At 37.0% G+C, this 24,152-nt stretch overlaps 1 protein-coding gene across 1 annotated transcript; it reads right to left on the bottom strand.

The window, feature by feature from the left end:
* Nucleotides 1-22,395, bottom strand: mrc1a (mannose receptor, C type 1a). Its single transcript, XM_038297925.1, has 30 exons — nt 22,235-22,395; nt 21,748-22,149; nt 20,682-20,855; nt 19,546-19,701; nt 19,350-19,463; nt 19,114-19,254; nt 18,838-19,017; nt 16,032-16,189; nt 15,834-15,950; nt 15,642-15,757; nt 14,457-14,605; nt 13,214-13,413; nt 13,005-13,120; nt 12,827-12,908; nt 12,588-12,732; nt 11,334-11,372; nt 9,179-9,342; nt 8,986-9,050; nt 8,762-8,862; nt 8,546-8,685; nt 8,306-8,408; nt 5,653-5,822; nt 5,113-5,218; nt 4,272-4,504; nt 4,013-4,175; nt 3,787-3,939; nt 3,593-3,709; nt 1,439-1,597; nt 1,332-1,364; nt 1-1,251 (listed from the first exon to the last, which is right to left on the bottom strand). The coding sequence occupies exons 1-30, from the start codon at nt 22,302-22,304 to the stop codon at nt 1,010-1,012; spliced, it is 4,308 nt and encodes a 1,435-aa protein (XP_038153853.1). The 5' UTR covers nt 22,305-22,395; the 3' UTR covers nt 1-1,009.
* Between the last annotated feature and the right edge of the window lie 1,757 nt (nt 22,396-24,152).

The raw sequence follows: 24,152 nt of genomic DNA, 5'->3' as shown, positions 1-24,152 counted from the left end.
TCTCATTGTTACATTTTTTATTTATTTTATATATATATTTACAACAATGTAAGGGTCTTGGTCTTAGTGGTCTTGCTGAGGAGGATTGTTGGTCTTGAAATACTTCTATACCTTTTTTGATTTAGAGCATATAAACATTCAAGATAACACTGATTTATCCCCAATATCTGTACATATTAAAGTCATACATACACTATATATCCAGAAATATAAACTGACATACCTTGACACATATATGAATTTACTGGCCTCTGGTTGTTATGATAATAGTACACCCTCTGATGATATTACAATTTTAGTCCCTATAGGAAGAAATTAGGAAGGAATCCTTCTAAAAATGCACACTCATTCATTTCTTCATGACTATGTAAGGCAGGTAGGGTCCATTAGTACTGTAAACCTTTTCCTTCAGAGATGGGGGCCAGATAACTAGACTGCTGTCGTTGCTTGCTCTACACTGCTGACTGTGATATTTTGCATTCCACTTAGTGGTGTAAGGTTCAGAAGCATAGCACTTGAACATTAGGTTTTCAGCATGAGACGTTTGAGCAAACATATAGCCAACGAGAAGTTTTGATTTCTATAGCCATTGAATGAGGAAAATAGCTTCCCCTTTACACAGTGTGCCTCAGCGACTGCTGTTATTTTATGTGGTCCACCACTTTGTGCCTGAGTCATTACTGTTCCCACTAACTTTTACTTTAATGTAGTACAAACAGTCGACTGAGGCATATTCAGAAATCCTTGAGTTCCTGAGAGTAACCCATGCTTTTACCAATGCCCTTTAAAGCAGTCATTATTAGTTGATGGATTTTACACAACCATGGCCGTGGAATTGAAAGGAAAACCTGAACTATATATTTTCAGGAGTTTACCCCCTATCTTTTTGCAATAGTGATCAAATCAGTGGAGTTTGATAACTAGTATTATGATCTTTTTAATCAGTGTAGTCATATTTGTTTAGCCATTTTCCTACAGATAATTTAAAACATAATTTGTTATTGTCTCTTTATGCTTGTTCATTCTGCTCAATGTTGAGCACCAGTCCTTTAGTGTCCACAGGAGCTTGATTTGAACTGTTGAAGTATAACTTGTTGTCAAAGGTGCCTTCCCCCAAAGTGGGCATAGGTAACCGTATCCTTTTGCGGAACAGGAGGAAGGCACCTAGTCCCACTATGGCTATGACAATTAGCACAATAGCCAAGGTGATTCCCACAGACCCATGTGATGATGCTTCTTCAACGGTTTGAACTGCAAAAGGGAAAAAATTTAATTTAATACGCTGCATTGATTTTAAATATTTCAAGGACTAAATAAATGTATTTACTTACCTACAAACTCTGGCTTTGATGTAGGTGAGATAACTGCAGATATATAGTAAGAGGTTAGTGTGTTTACCAAATAGGTAATTCGGTAATATACAGCATTTTCAACTCACCTTTAGGTGTTTTGCAGATGAAGGGCCTGTATCTGTTGCAGCTGTTTGTGCTCCACTGTCCACTGTCGGAATGGATGTTAACACATGTGTCTGTGTTTGGCATTCCTGTTTTCCAGTTGGTATAGTCTACAGTGCTTTTATCGATCCACATCCATTCATCTGAATTAGAGAAACATTATTCAGGTTAATTGGGCTGTATGGCCAGGAGGTAATTAACTGCAACTTCATTTCACTTCTGTGCTCCAAGTTCTTGCTTTGGTGCTTTTTTTTCTTTCATGGATTACATACATACAATTTTTGCTTAGTTACTTTTCAAAGAGTGCTGCTTGTGCTTGCCTGTTTGAATTTGGGCACTACTCCAAGAACTTTTTGTGAAACTTGGGTAAAGGTTAGTTTTTCACTTTCATTGTCACTTTTTAAAGTTATAGTGGAGGATGTTCTTTTTCTGGGTGGATCATCAAAATAAGTGGTCCTCCTAATTGTCAGTCATTCTGGTAATATGTTTACGTAAGGCCGTCCTATGTGCTCTTCCCCATGTAGCTATTTTTTTCTGAGCATGCGCACTTTCAGGCGTATATGTGTGGTGAGCTACAGTTTCAGCCAGTCATTCGAGCTTGCCTTTCTCATTTCTTTTTAATTTCATTTCTTTGAAAATGGCCGAGGGTCGTAAGAGAAAAAGTGTCTACAAAGTGTATGAGAAGAAAAGAAAGGCCTCAGAAGAGGCAGATATATACTGGAATGCGTTTCGGGATTGTCACCATAGGCTGTCAATGCCCGACAGCAGCGACTAATAACAAAGATGGCGCAGGCACTGCGCTTTGGAGGAGGAGTTACATGACCAACGGAGCAAAAAGTACTGATCCCCCTATCTGAACTTTTGCAATCCAGAGTGTGCACAAGGACAAATAGGCTTGTGCATTCTCTCGCAAGCAATTAGTAGGCATTCCCTCTCTGGAGTGGGTACAGGATAATTCATGTTAATTTTTTTTTAATGTGGAGAGGGCACATTTTTTCAAGGTCGGGTCTTTTTGACATGGTTTGAGCTGATCAGTCTGCCCACACTCAAACTTAGCCCAGGTTGAAGTGACCTCTAATAACACAAGATAGTTGTAATGACAAAAAAAGTTACACTTACTGGTCTACCTAAGGTGATTTGGTGAGTCTATTGTTCTTGCAAGCCATTCAGGCAAGGGTGACAGGATGGATTTGAAAATGAAATAAACTGCATTTTCTGTTATAAGAAAATGTAACTATTTTTTTATTAATTTTGATGAATTTTTAGAAAATACCTACAGTATGACTAACCTGGCATAAGCCAAATTGATACTGAAAAGGCTCCTGTGGAAAGTCTTCGCAAAAAGGTTAAACATTCAGTATCATGTTTTAAACCCATTGGGTAAATCACCACGTGGCACCTCCCTCCCATGTTGAGCTTTTAGCTAACCGCAGCAGTAGTAAAAGCTATGACGTGCCCCATTCTTGATTTTTTTTACAACTAGCAACTATGTTAACTGATATCCAGTATCAATATCTTACCAAATCTGTCCGGGAAGAAAGTGCAAATATCTTTCCTACCTACAAAGGTACAAATCTAATCTTTTATGCTTGTTTAAAGAAAAAGGTAATAGAGGATATTCCAGCTAAAACTGCCGTAGCCATGTTTGTTTTGCCTGAATCTGCCACTTCTGGCTTAGGTTATACACGTCACTGCATTTCATTTGTTACAATTTTTTTCTGTATTCGAGGCCAATGTATCTATTGGATTTTGACAAGTAGTTTGTGAATTCACAAATCTCACGGCAATTAATTTTACTTGCAAGGTAACAGTATGACTGCAATGTATCTCAATACAAAATAATAAAAATTTTGGTAAAGGAAAAGTTGCTCCAATTTCTGTAGGTAAGGAACATTTCACTTTATGACAAACTGTGATTGCCATTCGGTTAGCTGCTAACCAACCTACGTGACTGACTGATAAGTCATAAAATGTAATTTGTTTTATTTTCTGTAGCCATATCCTCTGTTACAGATGATATGACAACGTTACAACACAACTTTTTTTTTCTTTCTTGACCTTTATAGTTTCAATATTTACTCCTAAAATGTGAACTTCTTGTAAGATATATCATTTTTAACTAACCCTCATAAGCTTACCATCATGTGTCTTGAAGAGACCAATCCAAAAAGATTTCGCCCCATCCTGCAGGAGTTCAATATTCTTTTGAATGAATGCTCCCTCAACAGGATCCTGAATACTTACTAGAGATGCACCTGGAAATCAAAAATTGCAGAACTGTAAGAATTCTGCCACATAAATAAATAAATATGTGCATAATTTTAAAACTTACCCATTTTTATACATTCAACTGATGCATGGGCCCAGTTATTCACCACTGAGCTCATGAAAGAATAGCAGTGACCTCTAAAAGGTATCCAGGTTTTTTGCTTCTTGGACTCTGGACAGTTGCCAGGAAGCTGTGGCGGCTCAGTTGGTGCTAAGTCTGAAAAGGAGGCAATGCCTGTGATCCAGTTTTAAAACTAAATGACTGTACGGTAATCGAGAGATTTGCTTACCTGGTGACCTTTTGCAGATGGAGTAGTAAGTATTGGAGCATTCTGCTGTCTTCCATGTATGATCAACATCAATGTAAACACAGCCATAATTTTTTGGCTCATTCTTCCCCCATTTAGTGTAACGGAGAAGCCAGTTGTCAACCCACTGAAAGCGACCCCCAGTCTAGAAAAAAGTAGAGTGTGCAGTTTTCTAATCAGGCATTGAAAGCCTTTTTGTTTAAATGGTAGTTCAAGTGAAAATATATAATAATTGATTTACCACATTGTTGTTGAGGCCGATCCAAACAGGCTCTTTAAGCAAGGATATCTGTAAGGTGATGAAAGCCTGGACTACCGGGTTTAGGATACTGGCCAAATCTGCATCATCTGCCTGGCATTGTCTCCGAGCTTCATCCCACCTCATTTTTTGGACCACCACCTTGTAGGAATCATTACCAACCATGTTGAAGGTATTTGGTGACACAGTGGTAGGTGGGACCACAATCTGGGAATCTGGGCAAGCATGACACATATGTACATTTTTGATAGGCTTATCTTAGAAGTCCTTGCGTCACATCTTTTAACCTTATTTCCTTTCCTTTAGCCACAAAGATAAAAATTCGGTCTACAAATAGGCCTTATGTAGGATAAACATAACATTAAGTTAAGATGTCCATGTATAGGTTGATAGAGATGCACTAGTTGAAAAACAATTTCTCAAGCTAAATTAAAAGGTTACCATTGAAGAAATGGTATGAGTCAGGGTAGATATGCTACTCAAGTACTAATGAGATTTAAAGAGATGTTATATGACAACCAAAAAGCATGAAGTTCTGTACAAATTCTGTCTTTGAAGAATGATTCGCCTGGCAACGTTGGAACAATTTTTTCCTTTAGTCATATTTACCTATATCTGGAAAATGCAAAGGAATGTATTTACATTTATAATGGTATGATAGGTTCATAATTATTTCTCATTTATCTTACTTTCCTAAACATCAAAATGTGTTTGATTGATTGTTTTGTTTCTCAATAAAACATGACAGTAAAATGTAGGTATTTTTATTTTTGTATTTTATACCCTCTATTCTTTATGTCTTGTTGGACAGTGCATTGCTCACCAAATTTCTTTTTACAGACAAAGCCACGTTTGGAACCACAGTCCTCCACCTTCCACAGTCCTTTCATTCTAAGGCTGCTGCCGACCATGACCACACAGTCAAACACCTGTTAGGAAGAAGAAGAAAAAGTTGTTTCCTTTTTTTAAATTTTTCAAAATTGATTTGGATTTATTTTATTTATTTAATTTGATAAGTCAATAGTTGTAATTGCTGTCTAACATCTTCAGCAATTAACATAATTCTACAATCTAGTTTAGCATTTATACTTATAACTGATTTGGTATTGTCACTGTTAATAATTAAGTACTTTCTTAAAGTGAAATCTTTTTTTTTTTACAATCTGAAAATAGTAGATAAGAAGTCAACATTCTTAGTTTAACTACTTATCAAAAAAAAAACTATGCCTCAGAGAGCAGAAAACATAATTTAAGAAAACATTAGATAAACATAATTTAAAAACTAAACACATTAAAGTTCACCCAAATGAGATATAACTACCAATTAGTGTTTGTATTTAAAAAGCTAATCTTGTGTAAAAACCTCATCCTGAAAAAAGCGTCCATCAGGTGATGATGCAGGGTGCCCTTTTGCCCAGTTGGTAAACGATATGCCTTTGCCATCCGTCCAAACAAAACGCATTTCCCAGTTAATATCATTCATGCCAATCCATAGATCATCCTGTTGGCTTAGGCTCTGTGCTGTTAGGAATGCTGGAAAAAAATAAATAAATTCTTAACTTCAGAGAAGCTATTTCTTTAGTTTCAACATTCAGTTCAGTTCAATTCAAAAACACTTGATTAAATACCAAGGGAAATTAAATGCTGCAGTAACTCATAAGTTAATTTAATAAACAAATGTTGTAGGTGTTGATAGCTGAGGGCAGGAAGGATCTTCTGTAGCGGTCTGTCTTGCACTGGATCTGCAGAAGCCTCTTACTGAATACATTATTGTTTAAAAATCTTCTGAAGAGGGTGTGAGCACCATGTTGTCCATAATGTTCTTCACATTAAGAATAATTCTTCTTTGTGACAGAGTCTTCAGAGGTTCAATAGGGTTTCCTAGAACAGAGCTGGCCTTCTTAATTATCCAGTTGACCTTTTTTTAAAAGTCATTAGCTCTAATACTGCTACCACAGCAGATGATGGAAGAAGAGATCACATTCTCCACAACAAACTTATAGAAGATAAGTAGTGTTTTGCTGCATATGCCGAAGGACCTAAGAATGGACGTAGCAGATTTTTCTCCCTAAGCTTCCTTAGGAAGAACCATCTGTTCTGTCCCTTCTTGTAGACGGCTTCACAGTTGTGTCTCCAGGCTAGTCTGTTCTACAGGTTACCACCAAGCTATTTATACTCCTCAACCATCTCCACTTCTTCTCCCATGATGTTGACAGGATTCAACTTGTCCCTGTTTCCTCTGAAATCTACAGTCATCTCCCTTGTTTTGTAGACATTCAGGATCAGATGATTCTTTCTACTCCATACCACAAAGCGGTTCACCAACTCTCTGTACTGAGCTTCTTGTCCATCTTTGATAAACACAATGGCTGCAGAGTAATCACAGTACTTCTCCAGATGACAGGACTTTGTCTGGTCATCGGTTAAAATGTGTGCAAACCTTAAAGTTTATTTCTAAAACTAAATACAAAAGTACAAACTAAAATAGTGCTTCAATAGTTTTTGTATTAAAATTGTTTACACCCAAAATAGAGGTGATGTGTTTTAGACTGTTTTTGTTCAGTTTGTTCATTAAGTCAATTCTATATGTGAATATTTATTGAATAATGAAAATCCAGTGGGAAAAAAGGTGTAAAAAATGTCTCCTTTTTTTCCCCAAAGGGCATAACACTTGAAAAGCACTAAGAGTACAGTATGACTGCTGTTGCTCATAGATGCAGGGGTTAAAGTTATGGAGATGTACAGATAACATTGTGGATTTGATGTGCATTTTGATGCATTCAATTGGGATTATTCAAATGAAAAGGTTTTAGCCTTCTATATTGAAATATTACCATGACCTGGTTGCGTTTTTATTTATAAAATGGATAAATGGCAAGATGAAGAGATAAAAACCAAAAAAAAAAGCATAATAGCACAAATTCAAGAACAGTTATCGGAGTTATATATAAAAACAATTGAATTAAATTTAAAAAATGATCAGCCCATCTTTTGTACCTAGTTCTACATGCTCGGTTGAACTCAGATGAGTGCAGAGCTCTGATGCTGTGACGAACAGTTAATTTAGACAAATACTCTGGGAAAAGGTGATTTACAACTTTAATACCAAATAGCAAGCCTATCCTAAGGCAAACTGGGAGCTAGTAGAGAGAAAATTGAGGTAATATGGGAGAGCTTGGAAAATATTAGAGAAACCAAACAGATCCATTTTGGAACAGTTGAAGGTTATGAAGGATAAACTGGCTAATTCCTTGACTTTTGATAGGGAAAATTTCTATAACCACTGGTTCTAACGAGTTCGTCAAACTTTAAAGTGCCTTTAAAAAAATCACACCTCGGTCTCTTACCAGTTAAGTAAAAGGTAGAAAATTGGGACCAGTGATATGAGGATGATACCAAGGACCTTCAGCAAAGCAGATTCTGTGCTGTAATAGGACCTGAAGTCTGATTGAAATGTTTCAGCAATTTCATGCAATTAGCGGGAATGCTATAGCTGTGGCAGGACAAATTTTTCCATAACCTTGAGGGGAAAAGGCAGATGTGGAATTGGGATGTATTTAACCTCAAAAGGACCAAAACACTATCAGGATAGATGTTTGGTGTATATAAACTTTTTTTTTTTTATCTTTTTTGTATAGCAAAATTTGCATTTGCTTGAATAAAAAACATATAAATATTTGCATGATGCAAGGCTGGTGCTGTTCCTTTTTCCCCCCAAAATAAAAAAAAGGAAAAGTATATCTGGATAGGCAATTTGTAATAGTTTACCAGTCTTCATTTAGACAAGTGTAGTTTCTTCAATGCACCTTTTATTTCTTGGCCAGTATAAACAATCACATGTAAAATTAATTCAGGAACCAACATCGTTGCTTAATTCAACTAAAGCATAGTAGGTTACACTGTAAGAAAAAAATTAGATAAACACACAACAATGATAAAAAAAAAAAAAACAACGTAAAGCATGCAGAGATGCATGTTTGGATCTCTGCATCTCGCACTGTACAGTAGGTGCTTACCTTGCTCTTTTTCGTTTGCAATGGAAACCAGATTACCTCCCTCTTTTTGGCAGTGGCTTCTGGCATTCTGCCAGTTCTTCTTGTCCCCAAAGAATTTGTAGCACTGAGTTTACAGGACACATTTCATATGTAAGTTCTAACATACTCAGAATATGTAAACATTTTTCATGGATACAACAATGTGGAGTCTAAAATATATACAAAATATGTTCTTTTTTTGTATTTTAAAGGAATAATTACCTTTCCTCTAAAGGAAAGCCACTCAGGTGCACATCCTCCTTTGGCGGCCGTGGTCGGTGCCATTGTGGTATTAATAAAGCTGCTGCTTCTTTTGCAAACAGAAGGTAGCTCCAGGCCACAGTTAATGTCATTCCAATAGCCTACATGATCAAACATTTACAAAATAAGGTGAAATATTAGATTAAACAAACAGCATTTTTTTGGTATTATACTTACCCATGTTGCTGTATATTGTTACACAATTTTCATCATTGTTGGCAAAGTTTGGCTCATTGTTTTCCCAAGCAGTGTAAGTGACTGGTGTTCCATCTACCCAGCTAAGAACAGGAGACATTAGAAAATATATAATATAGAAAGACATTTGCTCTACTGATAAATGTTGTACCCAAGAGAAGGTTCTGCTTTCTGTGAAATTGCTCTAATTGATAATTGATATTTACCTAAAGGATTGATCCAAGTTCACAATCAAGCCAATGTAGTATTGTCCTTCAGAGTCCCTTGCTATCTGTGGAAACATACACATCAGAGAAATTTACATAAATCAAACCTTTTTTTGGCAGAAGACTAAAGTATTAAGATATAATTGTCAGTCATTTTGACCTCCCATGTCTAGCAATTAAATGCATTTCTCACTTGTTTCCAGATGAACTTCCTCTCACTTTCGGCTGTTATGACTACAAGTTCTCCGTAGTTCTTTCTGCAGTAATCTCTTGCAGCTTCCATCGGTAATCTTTCTTTGTTGATGTAGTATTGACTGTCATTGTATATGAGCCACCCATCTTCTGTTGTATTGAACACTGCAAAGTGGACAAACAGCTTTAAGTCATTCACAATATTATATCTGTTTATTCTACTTTTTAACTGCTTGTTGTTTCCCAGTTCACATAGATAAGTATGTCCGTATTTAAAGAGTATGTTTAAAAAACTGAAACAATATGCCATTTAAAAACAAATATTTTCTTAAAATTGACTTTTTTTTTTACTGCTATCCACAATATATAAAAAAATAACATCTATCCGATGAGCACGGCTAGATGCTATTAGCGTAAATAAAAAAAAATAAAAATAAAAAAAAAGTAAGAAGGAGAAAGTTCTCCCCAAAAGATGTGTTTAAAATAAGTAGAATATTTTACAAACCAGGGCTGCAAGGACATAATTATGTCAAAGTAAATAGTATATATATACAGTGGGGCAAATAAGTATTTGAACACCCTGCTATTTTGCAATTTCTCTCACTTAGAAATTTTGGGGGGATCTGAAATTGACATCGTAGGTGCATGTCCACTGTAAGAGACTTGATAAAAAACAAAAACAAAAAAAATGTTAGTCTGGCTTTAAAATGTCCACATCCACTCCATTTATTATCCTAAATTAGATGCACCTATTTGAGGTCATTAGCTGCATAAAGACACCTTTCCAACCCATACAATCAGTAAGAATCTAACTACTAACATGGTCAAGACCACAGAGCTTTCCAAAGGCAATAGAGACTAAATTGTACACCTCCACAAGGATGGAAAGGGCTATGCGGAAATTGCCAAGCAGCTTGGTGAAAAAAGGTCCACTGTTGGAGCATCGTTAGAAAATGGAAGCTAAACATTACTGTCAATCTGCCTCAGACTCAATGCAAGATCTCACCTTGTGGGGCTTCAATGATCCTAAGAAAGGTGAGAAATCAGCCTAGAACTACATGGGAGGAGCTGTCCAGTGACGTGAAAAGAGCAAGGACCACCGTTTCCGAGGTTACTCTTGATAATTCAATAAGACGCCATGATTTTAAATAATGCATGGCATGGAAGGTTCTCCTGCTTAAACCAGCACATGCCAAGGCCTGTCTAAGGTTTACTATTGAGCATTTGGATGGTCCAGAGGAGTCGTGGTCAGATAAGACCAAAATAGAACTTTTTGGTCATAATTCCACTAACTGTGTTTGGAGGAAGAAGAATGATAAATACCATCCCAAGAACACTATCCCTACAGTGAAGCATGGGGGTGGTAGCATCATGATTTGGGGGTGTTTTTCAGCACATGGGACAGGGCAACTGCACTGTATTCAGGAGAGGATGACCGGGTCCATGTATTGCAAGATTTTGGGGAACAACCTCCTTCCCTCAGTTGGAGCATTGAAGATGGGTAAAGGCTGGGTCTTCCAACAGCATAATGACCCGAGCACACAACCAGGATAACTAAGGAGTGGCTCTTTAAGAAGCATGTCAAGGTTCTGGTGTGGCTCTAGGATTGGCATTTGACCTCTGATTTTGCATATCATTTAGCGCACTGTCCTTAAATTTTCCAAAATCATGCAGCTGGATACAAAAGGATTCAAGCTACTCAGTAAGTCTTAAAAAAAATTGGCGGTAATGTTGCGGTGTCAGCGTTCCTTTCAGCTCAGATCATTGTATATTATAGTATTACTACCTTGTAGTGTTAATCTAACTGATATGGTCAGCCACAGCTTCTGCACAATCTACTGTAAAATAGTTAAGTCTTGGTGCATCGCACAGCAGATGTAATAAGATTTTTCATACCATATCACAGTTTGAACACATTCTTGGGTTCCAGTTTTAGCTTATGCCAGTTTGTGAATTATTTATTGGTAAGCAATTAAAGTTTATGTTTGGATATTTCCTTTCCAGCTCAGCCTTTGCAAATTGTGATTTTTAGAATTTTTTCTCATACCTCAAAATAACATCTTCATTAAATGGGTTAGCTGGCTGTTAATCTAACCTTTTGATTTAGCCTCATTCATTTGTTGATGAATGATTTATGTTTTAATGTTGAGACATACCTTCAACAACCACAGCTGGCTCAGGTTTGGGGGCGATACCTGAAAAAAACAACAATAATAATGTCGATGTCAAAAAATCACACATTTTCATTGTAAGATAACATAAAATGGTCAGGGGTTCGTAAAATGCTAAATTTAAATAAAGTCATCTAAAAAAAACATGCATTAACTGATTTATGCTGGTGAAGATTCTCAGTCATCCAGGTCATAGTCATTCCGTAAAAGTTTAAAAACAATCCAATGGACTTGGTTTCCAAGATTTAAAGATGTTTCGCTCCTCAGTTTCAATTTGCATGTTTCCAAGCAATACAAGGCCTGCGAATCCAGACATTTTGAATTGAGAAAGCTTCCTGGATGGGAAGTGAAACGTCTTCAAACCTTGGAAACCAAGTCCAGTGGATTGTTTTTAGACTTTTACGGAAAGTATGATTGTAAAAAATTAATCAGGGTAGCAGTGATTGCTTAACAAAAACAGTATACTGAAAAGATTTAAAGATTATTTGGATCAAGCCAGATGATTTCTCTAAAAAAAATGAAACTTAGAAAAAGACCGATTACACTTGCGAGGGGTTAAGTTGGACAAGTTAAAACCAGAATATGACTTTGGTGATCCACAAGCAAGGATAGATGCCATTGTGGACATTGACTGTTGTAACACCTATTACAATGTAATGATCATCGTAAGAATATCAAGTAGTACAAATCTATTTCTTTTTCTAACAGGAGTCTTCATGCGATGGCATTCCAGGCATGAATAACATGCCTGGAATGCCATTTTTGGTTTTTGTAAGTTCTGTCGGGTTATTTATGTAGTTGGCAATTAAAATTCCCTTCTGGCCATTACAGTCTGCTGTGATGTTCTTCTTTAACCACTCTTATGTATTTTTATTTGTTGCTAACTTGTTCAAAAACCTGTGCAGGGATCTTGTATACAGCTCAGCATTTTCAATGCAGCCTTACAGAAAACAATTAAAGTGGTTGAAAAATAACTGCGAGCAAAACGTATAGGAATAAAAAATTCTTATTTATACTTTGAGTTCATACTTAACACGTCTTTTATGTGAAATGTCTGATTCAGGAGAACAAAATGAAGTGGGAGAACTTTATCCACTTTAAAAGCAAAACAACAAAGCTGTAAAAAAAAAAAAACTGACTGTGTGAGAACTGATTGTTTTATAGCAAAAGGGGGTCGGTATATTAAAGGTAAAGCTTTACTGGTTCTTTGCCTGTCATTGGGATTTCATTGGGTTTTACCTTTGGGTATTTGGCAGATCCAGTTATTATAGTAGTCACAGTTCCGGTCATTCCAGTGATGTCCATAGTAAAACTGAGCTTCTGCACAGTGTTCATTGTCATTGTGGTTGTTTGGTTCTCCAAAGCCCCAGTTCTCAAAGCTGAACTAGATCACAGTTTTTGGAGAGTTTTTGATAGTAAAGTTGAAAAGATTGGACAGAAGCTGTTTTTACTGTTGTTACAAACACTGCGTGACTTACAGGTGAGCCATCACTCCAGGCAAAACCCTCATTAGGACCCGTGAGTCTTAGACCTATCCAGAATGGATCAGAGGTATAAATACTTTAAGAGAAAAGAAGAAGAAAAAAAACATAATTACAGAGGATCATTGAACTGGCAAATATAGTAAGCTCTAATATTTTCTCCAGGTACACATACTTTAAATTTTCCAGGTCCTTCATACTGTGTATGCTCAGTAGGTCTCCACCTATGGCCTTGCAGAATTCCTGTGCTTCTTGCCAAGTCTTCCTTTCATTCTTTACTTTCTTATAAACCTTTTCAATGTGAAACAAAAAAACACATATTTCTACCAGAATATTGTTTAACAACAATAATTTTCACACATTCAATAAATATCTTCATCTTACTTTTGAACAGACATTTCTTTTGGGAACAGGGGTCCAACCGGAAGCACAGGTAAGTTCTGGGGTGGTCGGGGGAATTGTTGTCACAGGCACACCCTCTGCCTGCTTTTTGCAGATATATTTCTCTTTGTTGCTGCAGCTGATAACATCCCATAAACCAGCAAAAGTCCCAGTAGTCATGGCAATACATCCCTGTTTTCTGTCTTTTGTTGAACAAAGAAAAGTCAATCATAACTCCATAAAAAAACACTTAGAAACAGTATAAATTATCAGATTTGACATTCTGTGTCACGCAGTTATATTAAACATCCAAACTCTGAAACAATATGAACATCAAAGAATGCCCAATTATCTGGGATGCTTTATTTGAGTTTATTTTTATAATACTACGCACGTAAAACAAAATACAAAATGCTTTCAACAACAAAAAAGATTGATGAATACCATTCGCAATAATGTTTTTTTAGGGCTGTTTTAAGTAAACCAAAAGCCTTACTGTTGTTCTACCTCATCCAAAATAGTCAGTAATCCTGAGATAATTTCTATACTTATGCTGCTGTATGTTTAGGCTGCTGGATGACATAGAGACAACTTTTCCTCACTCTGCTTCCTGATATCTCTATTTTACCACTCTGCAGTATTTGTTAAGCTCCCCTTATAACGTTATGTTCTCTTTACTTTTTCCTGTCACAGTGGCTTCATCTTGTCTGTTCCTCTAACACCATCATGGATTGAAATATCGACTGTCCTGCTGCCATCAACATCTCTGTTTAGGGACCTGAGCCTGGTTGTGCTGGAGGTTTCTTCCAGTTAAAGGGGAGTTTTCCTCTCCACTGTCGCTACAAGCATGCTTGGTGTGAGGAATTGCTATAGAGTTAACTACAAAATACAAGCAACCTCACCGCAAGCTCATCCAGAAGGGGCATGTCTTGCAAGTCAATGACTGGATGCAATCATCTGGTTTTCCTAACTAATCTGTTTGTATTGTTTCTGTAAAGTGCCTTGAGATGCCATGCGTTGTGAATTGGCGCCACATAAAAAAAAAAAAACTAAAATGAAATTTAATTAAAGTTGTAATAATAACAGCAATCAGAACATGAACTGATATCGGGGGAGCATATGATTGTACAGAAACCAGTATAAGACAAAACCAATTCAAAACCAGTATAAATCAACAAAACATTGTCTTCAAGAACAAAACTGTACAAAATTGGACTGTAAATAGTTAAAGAATATTTTTCTTTACCTGGCATGCCCATGTTGAAATGAGTAAAGGTAACCTTTCTTCTTGTGGTCCACTTAAAAGTATTCTTGTCCTCTGTGTTGGATAAACCTGTCCAAAAGTACTTTTCTGGTCTCAGTCCCACTAAACTGACAAGAAAAGCATTTTCATACCTGTTTGAAAAAGAAATAGTTGATTATTGTAGCACAATGTTTAGGCTTAGTCTTTCCAAAGTGTATCTTAATTTGATAACTGCTGACATTTCTGAAAGGAAAAAGTATCTGAACTCCATTTCAACCCCATGATGTCTGAATTAATATACAGTACATGTATATAAGATAATACTGTTTTGCATTTAATTAATTTCCAAATTAAGTGTGTTACATTGATTATTGCAGATAGATAAATACAAATTTGGCAATATTGTAAATTGGTGATAACAGTTATCATGGTTGATGTTAACATACACTGTCAGGGACCAATGGAATAGAAACAAGTGTTTAATAACAGAGGTGTCAACTAACACAGTACAAATACGTTGTTAACTTACCTAAGTAGAACTTTTGGTTATCTATACTTTACTGGAGTAATTATTTACAGACAACATTTTAAAAATAGACTGGTTAGTTTTATTTAATTTAAGCTCATTTTCCTTATGGCCTGTTTGTATCTAAAAACATAAAATCCATCAAAATAATTAGTTTCATCCAAACAATGAATTTCTTTGTGGTTGGACTCCGTACAGCACCAAAATAATAGTTGTTCAAGATAATTCAGTTATAAAACTAAGAAAATAAAGTATAAGGAAGTTGTCATCCAGAATTGTAGAAAAATGTTCTTAAAAACAGTCCTGTCCTTAACATTTTCTGATGAATTTGCTTTTATACTTTAAGTAGTTTTAAAAATGGTACTTTTACACTTTTACTTGAGTAAAAAGCCTAAGTTAATACTGTTAAAGTGTAGGATTTATACGTCTACTTGAGTAATAAACATTAATACTTTTGACACCTCTGCTTCATAAGGGTTATAGTCCACACTAAATGTGAAATAACTGGCTTTTGGGGGAATGCACACACTATCTTGGCTGTTCGAGTAATGCAAATGATTTGTTGCATATTTGCTAGAACAGGCTTCAAGCGGTTAGAGTTATAACTTAAAATCTCATAGCTTGAAAGATGACTTAGTAGCTAAATGAATATTGATTCATACCTGTCAGCAATATCCACAAGGTAAGCGCCATCTTTTGAGCATTCCTGCTTTGCCTCTTCAAAAGTTTTTGTTTCTCCTCCAATATCATAGCAAAAGGAACCAAACCTAGTCGAGCCCTGAAAACCAAAAAATGCTCTGTGGACCGTCTCAGATTAACTCTATGTTTTAAAAACTGAAATGCGGACTACTCACAAGTTTGCATCCTGGATTCACTTCCTCGTGTGTACCTGCAAGCGGTTTTGTGGAAGCTTTTTTTTCACAAATATACCCATATGTCTTCTCACATATGTGATCCGCCCACTTTCCGTCCTGCATAAGAAATGTGGGCATAATTACATCATATTTATGTTGGAAATAGTACCTTGACAACAGGACAGTATTGTATGTTACCTTTCCTCGGATTAAGACACAGTCCTCCTGGTGGTTAGTGCTATGAGATGGTTCACCACTCTGCCAGTTGGTGAAGGTCACATGGGTGTGATCAGACCATTCAAAGAGCATCTGGTTCCTCTGATCATTCAATCCAATCCAGAGCACATCTGTCTGCACTGATGGAAGGGAATGAAACACTTTTTAGATAAACAATACTTGCTGGAGCCTATTAAGAATTAGATTAATTTATTTTTTGCAAAATAATTAATGTTAAAGATCTAAGGTTGTGTGAATGGTAGAGCTATTGTTTATTTGTTCATGTATTGGTTTTGCTTTGACCGTCCTCCTTGTCAGTCCACCTCCTGCTGAGATTAACAAGTAGAAGCAGCTGATGAGGTGGATCTGATTGTTTGTTTGAAGGAGTGAGGAGTGCAACAGTTTTTTCACACACATCACTTAACTTTATATTTGAATTTTTTTGTAAGTCAACTCTGAGAATATTTATGTTATTTTTTATAAGTAAAGAAACACCCCTTTTTGAAACAAGAAAATTCTCCACGAGTGCCTTTTGTTTTGTGAGTCGAAAAACCTCCTCCTAAGACTACTCTGGCAATTTTTGATTTTTTGGGAAACTATTTTGATGCAAGAGTAGCCGTGACAATACTACTTTTTTTGGTTGAAAGTACTATAGTACCTAACCCAGCCTTGTTTGTCAGAGATCAATTTGTTTTAAACCTCTTATATCCTGAGGTTGATATAACCAAATTTTTGTAAACAACTATTTCCTTGCCACCATCTTTACTGATTTGCAAATATTAAAACTTGGGTCAAAACTAACACATGCGGAAATTAACTTTTTCACTGCGCATTTGTTCTGAGTGGGTTGCAAGTACTTGGTTTGATCCCCTGCACTCTGGGTTCCTGAGCAACACCCTTAACCCCGGGCACCAGACAATGGCAGCCCATTGCGCCCCAAGGGGATGGGTCAAATGCAGAGATACATTTCTCCAATGTGAGATCAATAAAGTTCAATTATTATTAATCACATTTATTTCACAGGAATAGTTGGAATTCAAAATGAAAATAAAAAGCAGAGGAAAAAATTTACCACTTTTAACATGTCTCAACTTAAAGGGGTCATAGAATAATTATATAACTTAATTGGTACTGGTCCTTAAGGTCTCTGAATAGGGTGTGTAATATTGGTTGGGCTGAAAATGGCATATTTGCTATTCTATGAACCCTAATGCAAGCCTGGTTACATCCCCTAGAATGAAACGACAGGTTTTCTTCCTTTTATGGTATGCTCATGAATATTTCAATTAGCTGTGCGCTTACTGGTTGGTTTACAACGAGCGAAGCTGCTGAGCAAAGACGCATCATAGCAACAAGCACTCACTCACTGAAACATCAAATTGTTGATATGGTAGGGTGACCAGACGTCCTCTTTTTCTCGGACATGTCCTACTTTTCATATCTAAAATAATGTCCGGGGGGAACTTCAAAATCGTCCAGGATTTTGGTCGACTACAGTGCAGCACGTAGTCGAAAAACACTGGGCACTCCAACCGAGCCTTGAGCTCCAGGTGCTGTTCTGGTGAACAGGGGACGGAGCGACCGAACCCGACCCAGTGATGGTAGCCTGGACACGGGGTAGGCAGGGGGAAGCACGGTAAGGCAGGTGTCAAATGTCACCGGGTTCGGTTGCCCCGTCCCCACCTGGCTCCCTGCCCCCGCCGGGGTTCCCAGAGCAGCCCCGGAGCTGATGGCTCGGTTTCGAATGCCCGGTCCGGTCCAGTCAGCTGCCCAGCAGTGTCCTTTTTAGATAACCAAATCTGGTCACCATAGATATGCTAACATTGCTATCAACAGCTTAGCGACAGAATCATACTTACAGCTTATGGTTGTGATGACCTTAAGTTCGGAAAAGCCCCTCATTTGAGTAAAAGAAGTTTAGCAAATCCTGCTTTGAACCATCCCAAATTTGAAAGCTGTCTTCAGTAACATGCTCAGAGCAAATGAACAGCTGAGCATCAAACTTTGCAGGGATCTTCTGATAGACAAAATAATCCATGCTTGTCGAGTCTTCGGATCCTTGGGAAAACTATGAAGATGTTCCTCTTTCTCCGTGCAGCCTGGAACACTGCATTTACGCCCGTGGTTCTGGCTCATTTTCAATAGAGAAACTGCCTGCTTTGTAATTCTTGTTATAGTAAACCCAACTGTAGGCTAAACAGCTAAACTGGTGTCTTACATCTACTTCTATTCATGTTCTTGGGCCAGTGAACCAGTGGGCTGGTCTGTATGTCAATTTCGCGGCGTGATAAAAGTACAGGCCAGAACCAAATAAGGCAACATCCCAGAGTTGACGTCAGTTCGGTGGTTCGTTTGGATTCACCCATTTTACAGTAGAAGTTTAAAATTGTGAGATTTGCAGAGAAAGGAGGTTTCCATGGGGTTTGGACTAATTTGTATTTCCATTTCACCCACTTAACTATCGTTATTCATCTATGACAATGTAAACTCGGTTTTGCATTCTATGACCCCTTTAAGACTTTGCTACTTCCTGCCATGATTGATTTCTCTTTACACAAACAGTTAGTGCATAGCTCTGTAAATATGGTAAAATGCTTCATCTTATAGGCATAGTGAGATGAGGACTTCCCTACCACAAAGAGGAAAGTGCATTTTAGCTCCACTTTTAAACAAAACGAACGAAACAAATTTATGTTTTAGATGAACTCAGCTTGTATAGTTTACCACCTAGTTGTCAATGCTTAGACAAAGCTTATTTTCCCTTTCAGTTATGTAAATCCTGACTTACAATATCCAGACTGTGTTATAATGAAGCTCTGCTCTTCTATATTGTTGATGCTGGCCAAATCTGCTCCTTCTTTGCGGCATGCAGCCAGAGCGTCCGTCCACATCTTTTTGCTCCTCTCCAGGTAATAACATTGTCCTCCATAAGGCACCCAGTGATTCGGGCAGAAGCTTGGCCCCTGATCTATAAATGAAGCACAAACAAGGCTAAGAACAGACACAAATACAGATGTATTGCACTTAAGAGATAGTCTTAAAGTTTATCCTTTTTTTATTTTACTTGGTGGTGGAGGCAGACTGGTGGAGTTTCCTTTACGGCAAATGTAGCCAAGTTTTTTGTTGCAGGTACTGCTCTCCCACTTTGATGCTTTTCCAGCGTTTAGAGTTGCACAGGTGAACCCAGGGACAGAAGATGGATGACCTGTGGAGTTCATACATAATTTTAAAACCTCTTTTGCTCCTGTTAGTAAGAAATATGTTGTGAAATACAATTTTCAAACATCAATTCTTACTAACCTGGGCCCCAGTTTAGATATCTGAATGGGTTTCCATTGCTCCATTGCCATCCACTCTCATAGTCTAAGCTGTTCAGCCCAATCCACAGAGATGTTCCCAGATGATTAGTCAACCCTAAGTTAACACATGCATTGGGGAGTTATTGATTTTCAGCTAAATCACCTTAAACTTAGCAGACATAATATTAGCTTTATACCTGAAATGTATGATTGTTCATGCAGCTCCATGATGCTGAGGAGGTCTGCTCCCTGTTGCTGGCAGCTCATCCTGGCCTGGTGCCATGTTAAAGCTGCCTGTGTATTCCTCTGATACTGAACCCTGGTGACCGGATCAGTGTCCCAACCAAATATTGCTGAGAAATAAACAAGTCAACATTTTCATAAACTGATTTACCTCATGGGTTTAGTAGCAGTATATAAACACAGCATACCCTTTGTGGTTGTTTTCAGAGAACTCAATGAGTACTTGAACTTGCAATTTTTAGAAAGGTAATTTACAAGTTCAGGGAAAACGGTTGCTACAATAAGTTACAGGAGGAACCTGATAAGTTTTCAGACTACTACCAGTGGGTTCCTCTTAAGTTCAAAGGAGGAATCTTATGATTTCTTAAAAAAAACACCCTTTAAAAAGGCACCTAAGAGTAAAACCTAGGTTATTAGTATGGTGATTGTCCTGCAGAATTGGGGAAAATCATTTGTAAAAGGAGGGTAACTGATAAGCACTAGACAAGTATCAAGTTGGTTCACAGAAAGTAGACAGTGGTGTTCAAGAATGTATCTGTTTGGTTGTACAGATGTACAAAATAATTTTCAAGAAATTAGCAACAAAATGGATAGTTATTTCTGAAAAACAAGCAAAAACAATGCCTTAGTATTGTCCAGAAAGTACTACCAAAAGTAAAGTGCCTTTAAAATTCCCTTAAAGTTATCAGCAAAGTTCAGAAAAGTACCTCCAGAGTTTAGTCAAAGTGCCTGGCATGTTCGGAGCAAGTTCTAGGAAAGAACCTTATAAGTTATGAGGTTACAGGAAATATATGGAATTCAAGCATTAAGTTCCATTAAAGAAAAACTATGTTGTGGATAAGTACCGGTTTTAAGGTCCCTTTATTTCACTATTGTGGGTATAAATCTACATTAAGGTGTTAAACTTCTTAGAAAGGTGGGAAACTAAAATAGGTGTAATTACTAATTGCTTAAGAGTTTTCTGGATTCCTTCTTTTCTTTTCTCCTTAAGTGGAAAATTTGGAAATATGTTGCAGCTCTCCGTGAACAAAGATTACTGTAGCAACAACACGTAGACTTTATGTTTAACATTTCAAATACTCAAGCATACCTTTTGTTGCACAAAACCCCCACTTCTTCTGTTTGTCGTAATCCCTCTCTGTTGCACACCACATCTGTCCATCTGAGCGACCTTCCTTTGTGCACTCAGCGTACCATTTCTCCCCAAACTTAAATGGGAACTGACAGGGAGCTCCAAATGCATTACCTCCTATGCTGAAGGTCTCTGGGGATAAAAAGATCAGATATAGTATGACTGCTTGAACATTTATACAAAAATTACATGATCTTTGTTCTACAAATGATGTGACTGTGCTATCTAATGTTGGTATTTCTAGTAATCTATGGGGAAAAGTTAGGGTACACCCTGGGAAGGTTGCCAGTCGATCGCAGGTCAAAAACGTACGAAACATGCTAAAGAGAACATGGAGACTCAATGTAGAAAGAAATAGAATAAAAATGTAGGACTTTCTTGATGGTAGGCAACAGTGCAGCAGAATGAAAAAACACACACACACACACACATATATATATATATATATATATATATATATATATATATATATATATATATATATATATATATATATATATATATAAATCACATTTTTTGTTTTTTTCTATCCCCACAATTATCAACAACAGTTTGTTCTCATGTTTTTTTTTTCTCTTTAAATCTCTTTTATGCCATTTTTTTGTGTGGCACTATTCCATTTCTTAGGATAAACACAAAATGCAAACTATTAAATGCACAGTTTAATGTATTGAGTGTTTGGGAAATTTATATGCATGGTTAAAAAATAATTCAACTGAAGGAAATTGGGACTCCACATTTGCTCTGCCATGAACTATCAACCAGCCATGGGCAATGTGGAGTCAACAAGTCATCTCCATGTCATGTATTTAATCTACCCAGCCAATTAACCAGGTCAGTCCAATCTTCACAGGTTAATTCATGGTGAAGATTGGACTCACCTGCTTCAGTGGCTGGTTAGAACAAATACATGATGACTTGTTTACTCCACATTGCCCATGTCTGCTATCAACACAATACAGAAAACTCTTCAAATATTTCAGGATGCTGGATGGATTTTTTTATGGGAGACCCAAGTTCTTACCTTGAAAACCCTTTGAGCAGAGATCCCCCTTAGTGCCAAATATATTCCAGCGACTCCACAACCCTGAGCCTTTGTAGATCATTACATTCCTCTCTTTAAAGTTTCCCCAGTTTAGGTGCAGGTCCTGGTCTTTTAAGCCAAATAGGGTCTCATTCTTACATTGCCAATGCTGTAGATTACTATTTTCATCACATTCAAAGAGGAGCACCTTCACCCAGTCTTTAATTTCTGTGGCTCCTAGGCATAACTTGAGGGACAGACTAAGGAGGCGAGACTCAGAGACCCAGCGGAACTGCTGCTCCTTGGCGTGGGGATTGCACTGTGCCACCGTAACAGAGGTGGCCCTCTCAACCTTTATGCACTTGTTGTGGTTCTGGTTGAAGATCAGAAAAATGCCACTGTCTGCAACAAAACAATCACGCAAAAAAAACAATAGATTAATATTAACTCTACATAATCAATAACAAAATGTTTCAGCACTACTCACCAATGTCAGCATGGATGCAGAGGGCTTGTAGGAGACAAAGAATTAGAGAAAATTTGGACAAAGGTGACATCCTTTTGGACTTGGAAGGTTTTTCAGTCAAGAGAGCGGGGTTTGGTGTGTGCAGAGGTGCTTAAAAGAGTGGCAATGACAGAACCATGGTGTCTCTGTCCTCTTAATCACAGCAATGGATATCCTGTCACATGGTAACATGGTTGGTCAGATTCCTGTAGTTTCCGCAAGTTGTCAAAGAGCTTTTGGACAAAGAGGAAGCTGGCTTCCACTGCTGCACAAAAAACATTACTGTTAGTTTAAATATTCCTGGAAAATATATGACAGGACTTTTGCTTTAAGAGACAACAGATATAATTTGCTCAACTTTTTTTTTAATTCTTATTTTTGAGAGACCACCATTGCACAATTACGTCAAAATGTAAATCAGGCTTTAATTTATTGCTTAAAGGGATGATTCTACTTTGTAAACAGCATACTATGAGGAAATGCTGTTTCCTTGGGGAAGTAAGCAAATGTTGTCCAACTCTTGTTAATCAGATTGATACAATATGTATACATGTAAATATGCTACATATTAAGCGACAGACACGTGCCTCGTATTTACATTATGGTAAAACAAAACAAAAAAAGTACATCTTTAATTATGTGGATTCTGTGGATTTGCAGGTCCAGATCAAACTTACAAATGTGAAAGCCAATTTTCTGTGCCTTTTTTTTGTTGTTGTTCTTTTGTAAAAAAAAAAAATATGTGGATGTTAAATACAAACACATTTGGATTTGCATCCAAATCATAAAATGCTTTCATATGCATAAAAGTCATACCTATGATGTATGTTTATTCACCTTCTTTACAGTGTCCTAACACTGGGATGAAGTGCATAATACTTAGCATTCTAAAGAAAAAGGATATATAAGATTTGTTTTTTGTTTATTCTGCATTCTGTCTTTTCTTCACCCATACATAAAAAATAACAATTGAACTATTAGGGGACAAACATTCAGGCGTTTATACATTTTACATGTTTCCCCAAATGGTCATATACATTTTAGCTTGGATGAAGAGAAAAAACACTACTACTCTTTAACTGAGACCTCTCAAAGCAACAAACAAGGTTAAGTAAGTTCATTTACATCATTGCAGATTAAGCAGCTGCATTGTGCTGCCTGAGCATAACTAATAAAATTACCAGCACATTTTTTGTGCAACTTGAAGGATGCTGCAATGTGCAACAGCACTGTGCAAAGATGATAGGTAAATCTCTATATGGAGAACATGTGGGCAGAGAGAGAAAAAAAAGAAACAACCTTTACCCTCAATCAGTATCCATCTGTTAAGAAATGAAACTCCATAGAGTAATGTCTGATATCTTGATCATTTTAACTATTGCAAATTGCAACCAGGTAAGGGTATTGTTTCGAATTCTGAAACAATTTCACTCAGAAATTGTAATCACATCATCTTTTAATACATCCAAATTGCACAGTGCAGACTGTTTCTCTTTTTTTTTCTTTTATAAAAGATTATGGTTACTGATTTGAAAAAATGCTCTGCGATAGACTGGCAACCTGTCCAGGGTGTACTCCACCTCTCGCCCATTGACAGCTAGAGATAGGCACCAGCACCGCTTGCAACCCCAGCAGGGATAAGCGTGACAGAAAATAGATGCATGGATGGATTTGTACAAAAACATTTCACAGTGGTTGGTTTGCTTGCATAATTTCTCCAAATAAAATGTTCAACATCTACATAACAGCAACACATAAGAAAAAACACTCATCCTATTTTTGCTTACACATGACCATCATTCTTAACGTATAACCTGAATAACAGATGACCCTACCCGCTGCACTCTGTGGACTTTCAGCACCACAGACGTGTGGACAGTGACAAGAGAGTGATATGCAG

Source organism: Cyprinodon tularosa, unplaced genomic scaffold (genome assembly GCF_016077235.1).
Source record: "Cyprinodon tularosa strain WSP-4 unplaced genomic scaffold, ASM1607723v1 ctg4, whole genome shotgun sequence".
Lineage (NCBI taxonomy): Eukaryota > Metazoa > Chordata > Actinopteri > Cyprinodontiformes > Cyprinodontidae > Cyprinodon > Cyprinodon tularosa.
Note: the sequence above shows the minus strand (reverse complement) of the source record. Positions and strands in the feature narration are given on the sequence as shown.

Excerpts from the sequence above, each read along its gene's own strand:
- mrc1a (XM_038297925.1), bottom strand. The coding sequence starts at position 22,304 with ATGTCACCTTTGTCCAAATTTTCTCTAATTCTTTGTCTCCTACAAGCC. Across the intron at positions 19,464-19,545 it reads TGAACAATCATACATTTCAG|GGTTGACTAATCATCTGGGA; the intron begins GTATAAAGCTAA and ends GTGTTAACTTAG. Across the intron at positions 19,018-19,113 it reads CAGTCTGCCTCCACCACCAA|ATCAGGGGCCAAGCTTCTGC; the intron begins GTAAAATAAAAA and ends CTTCATTTATAG.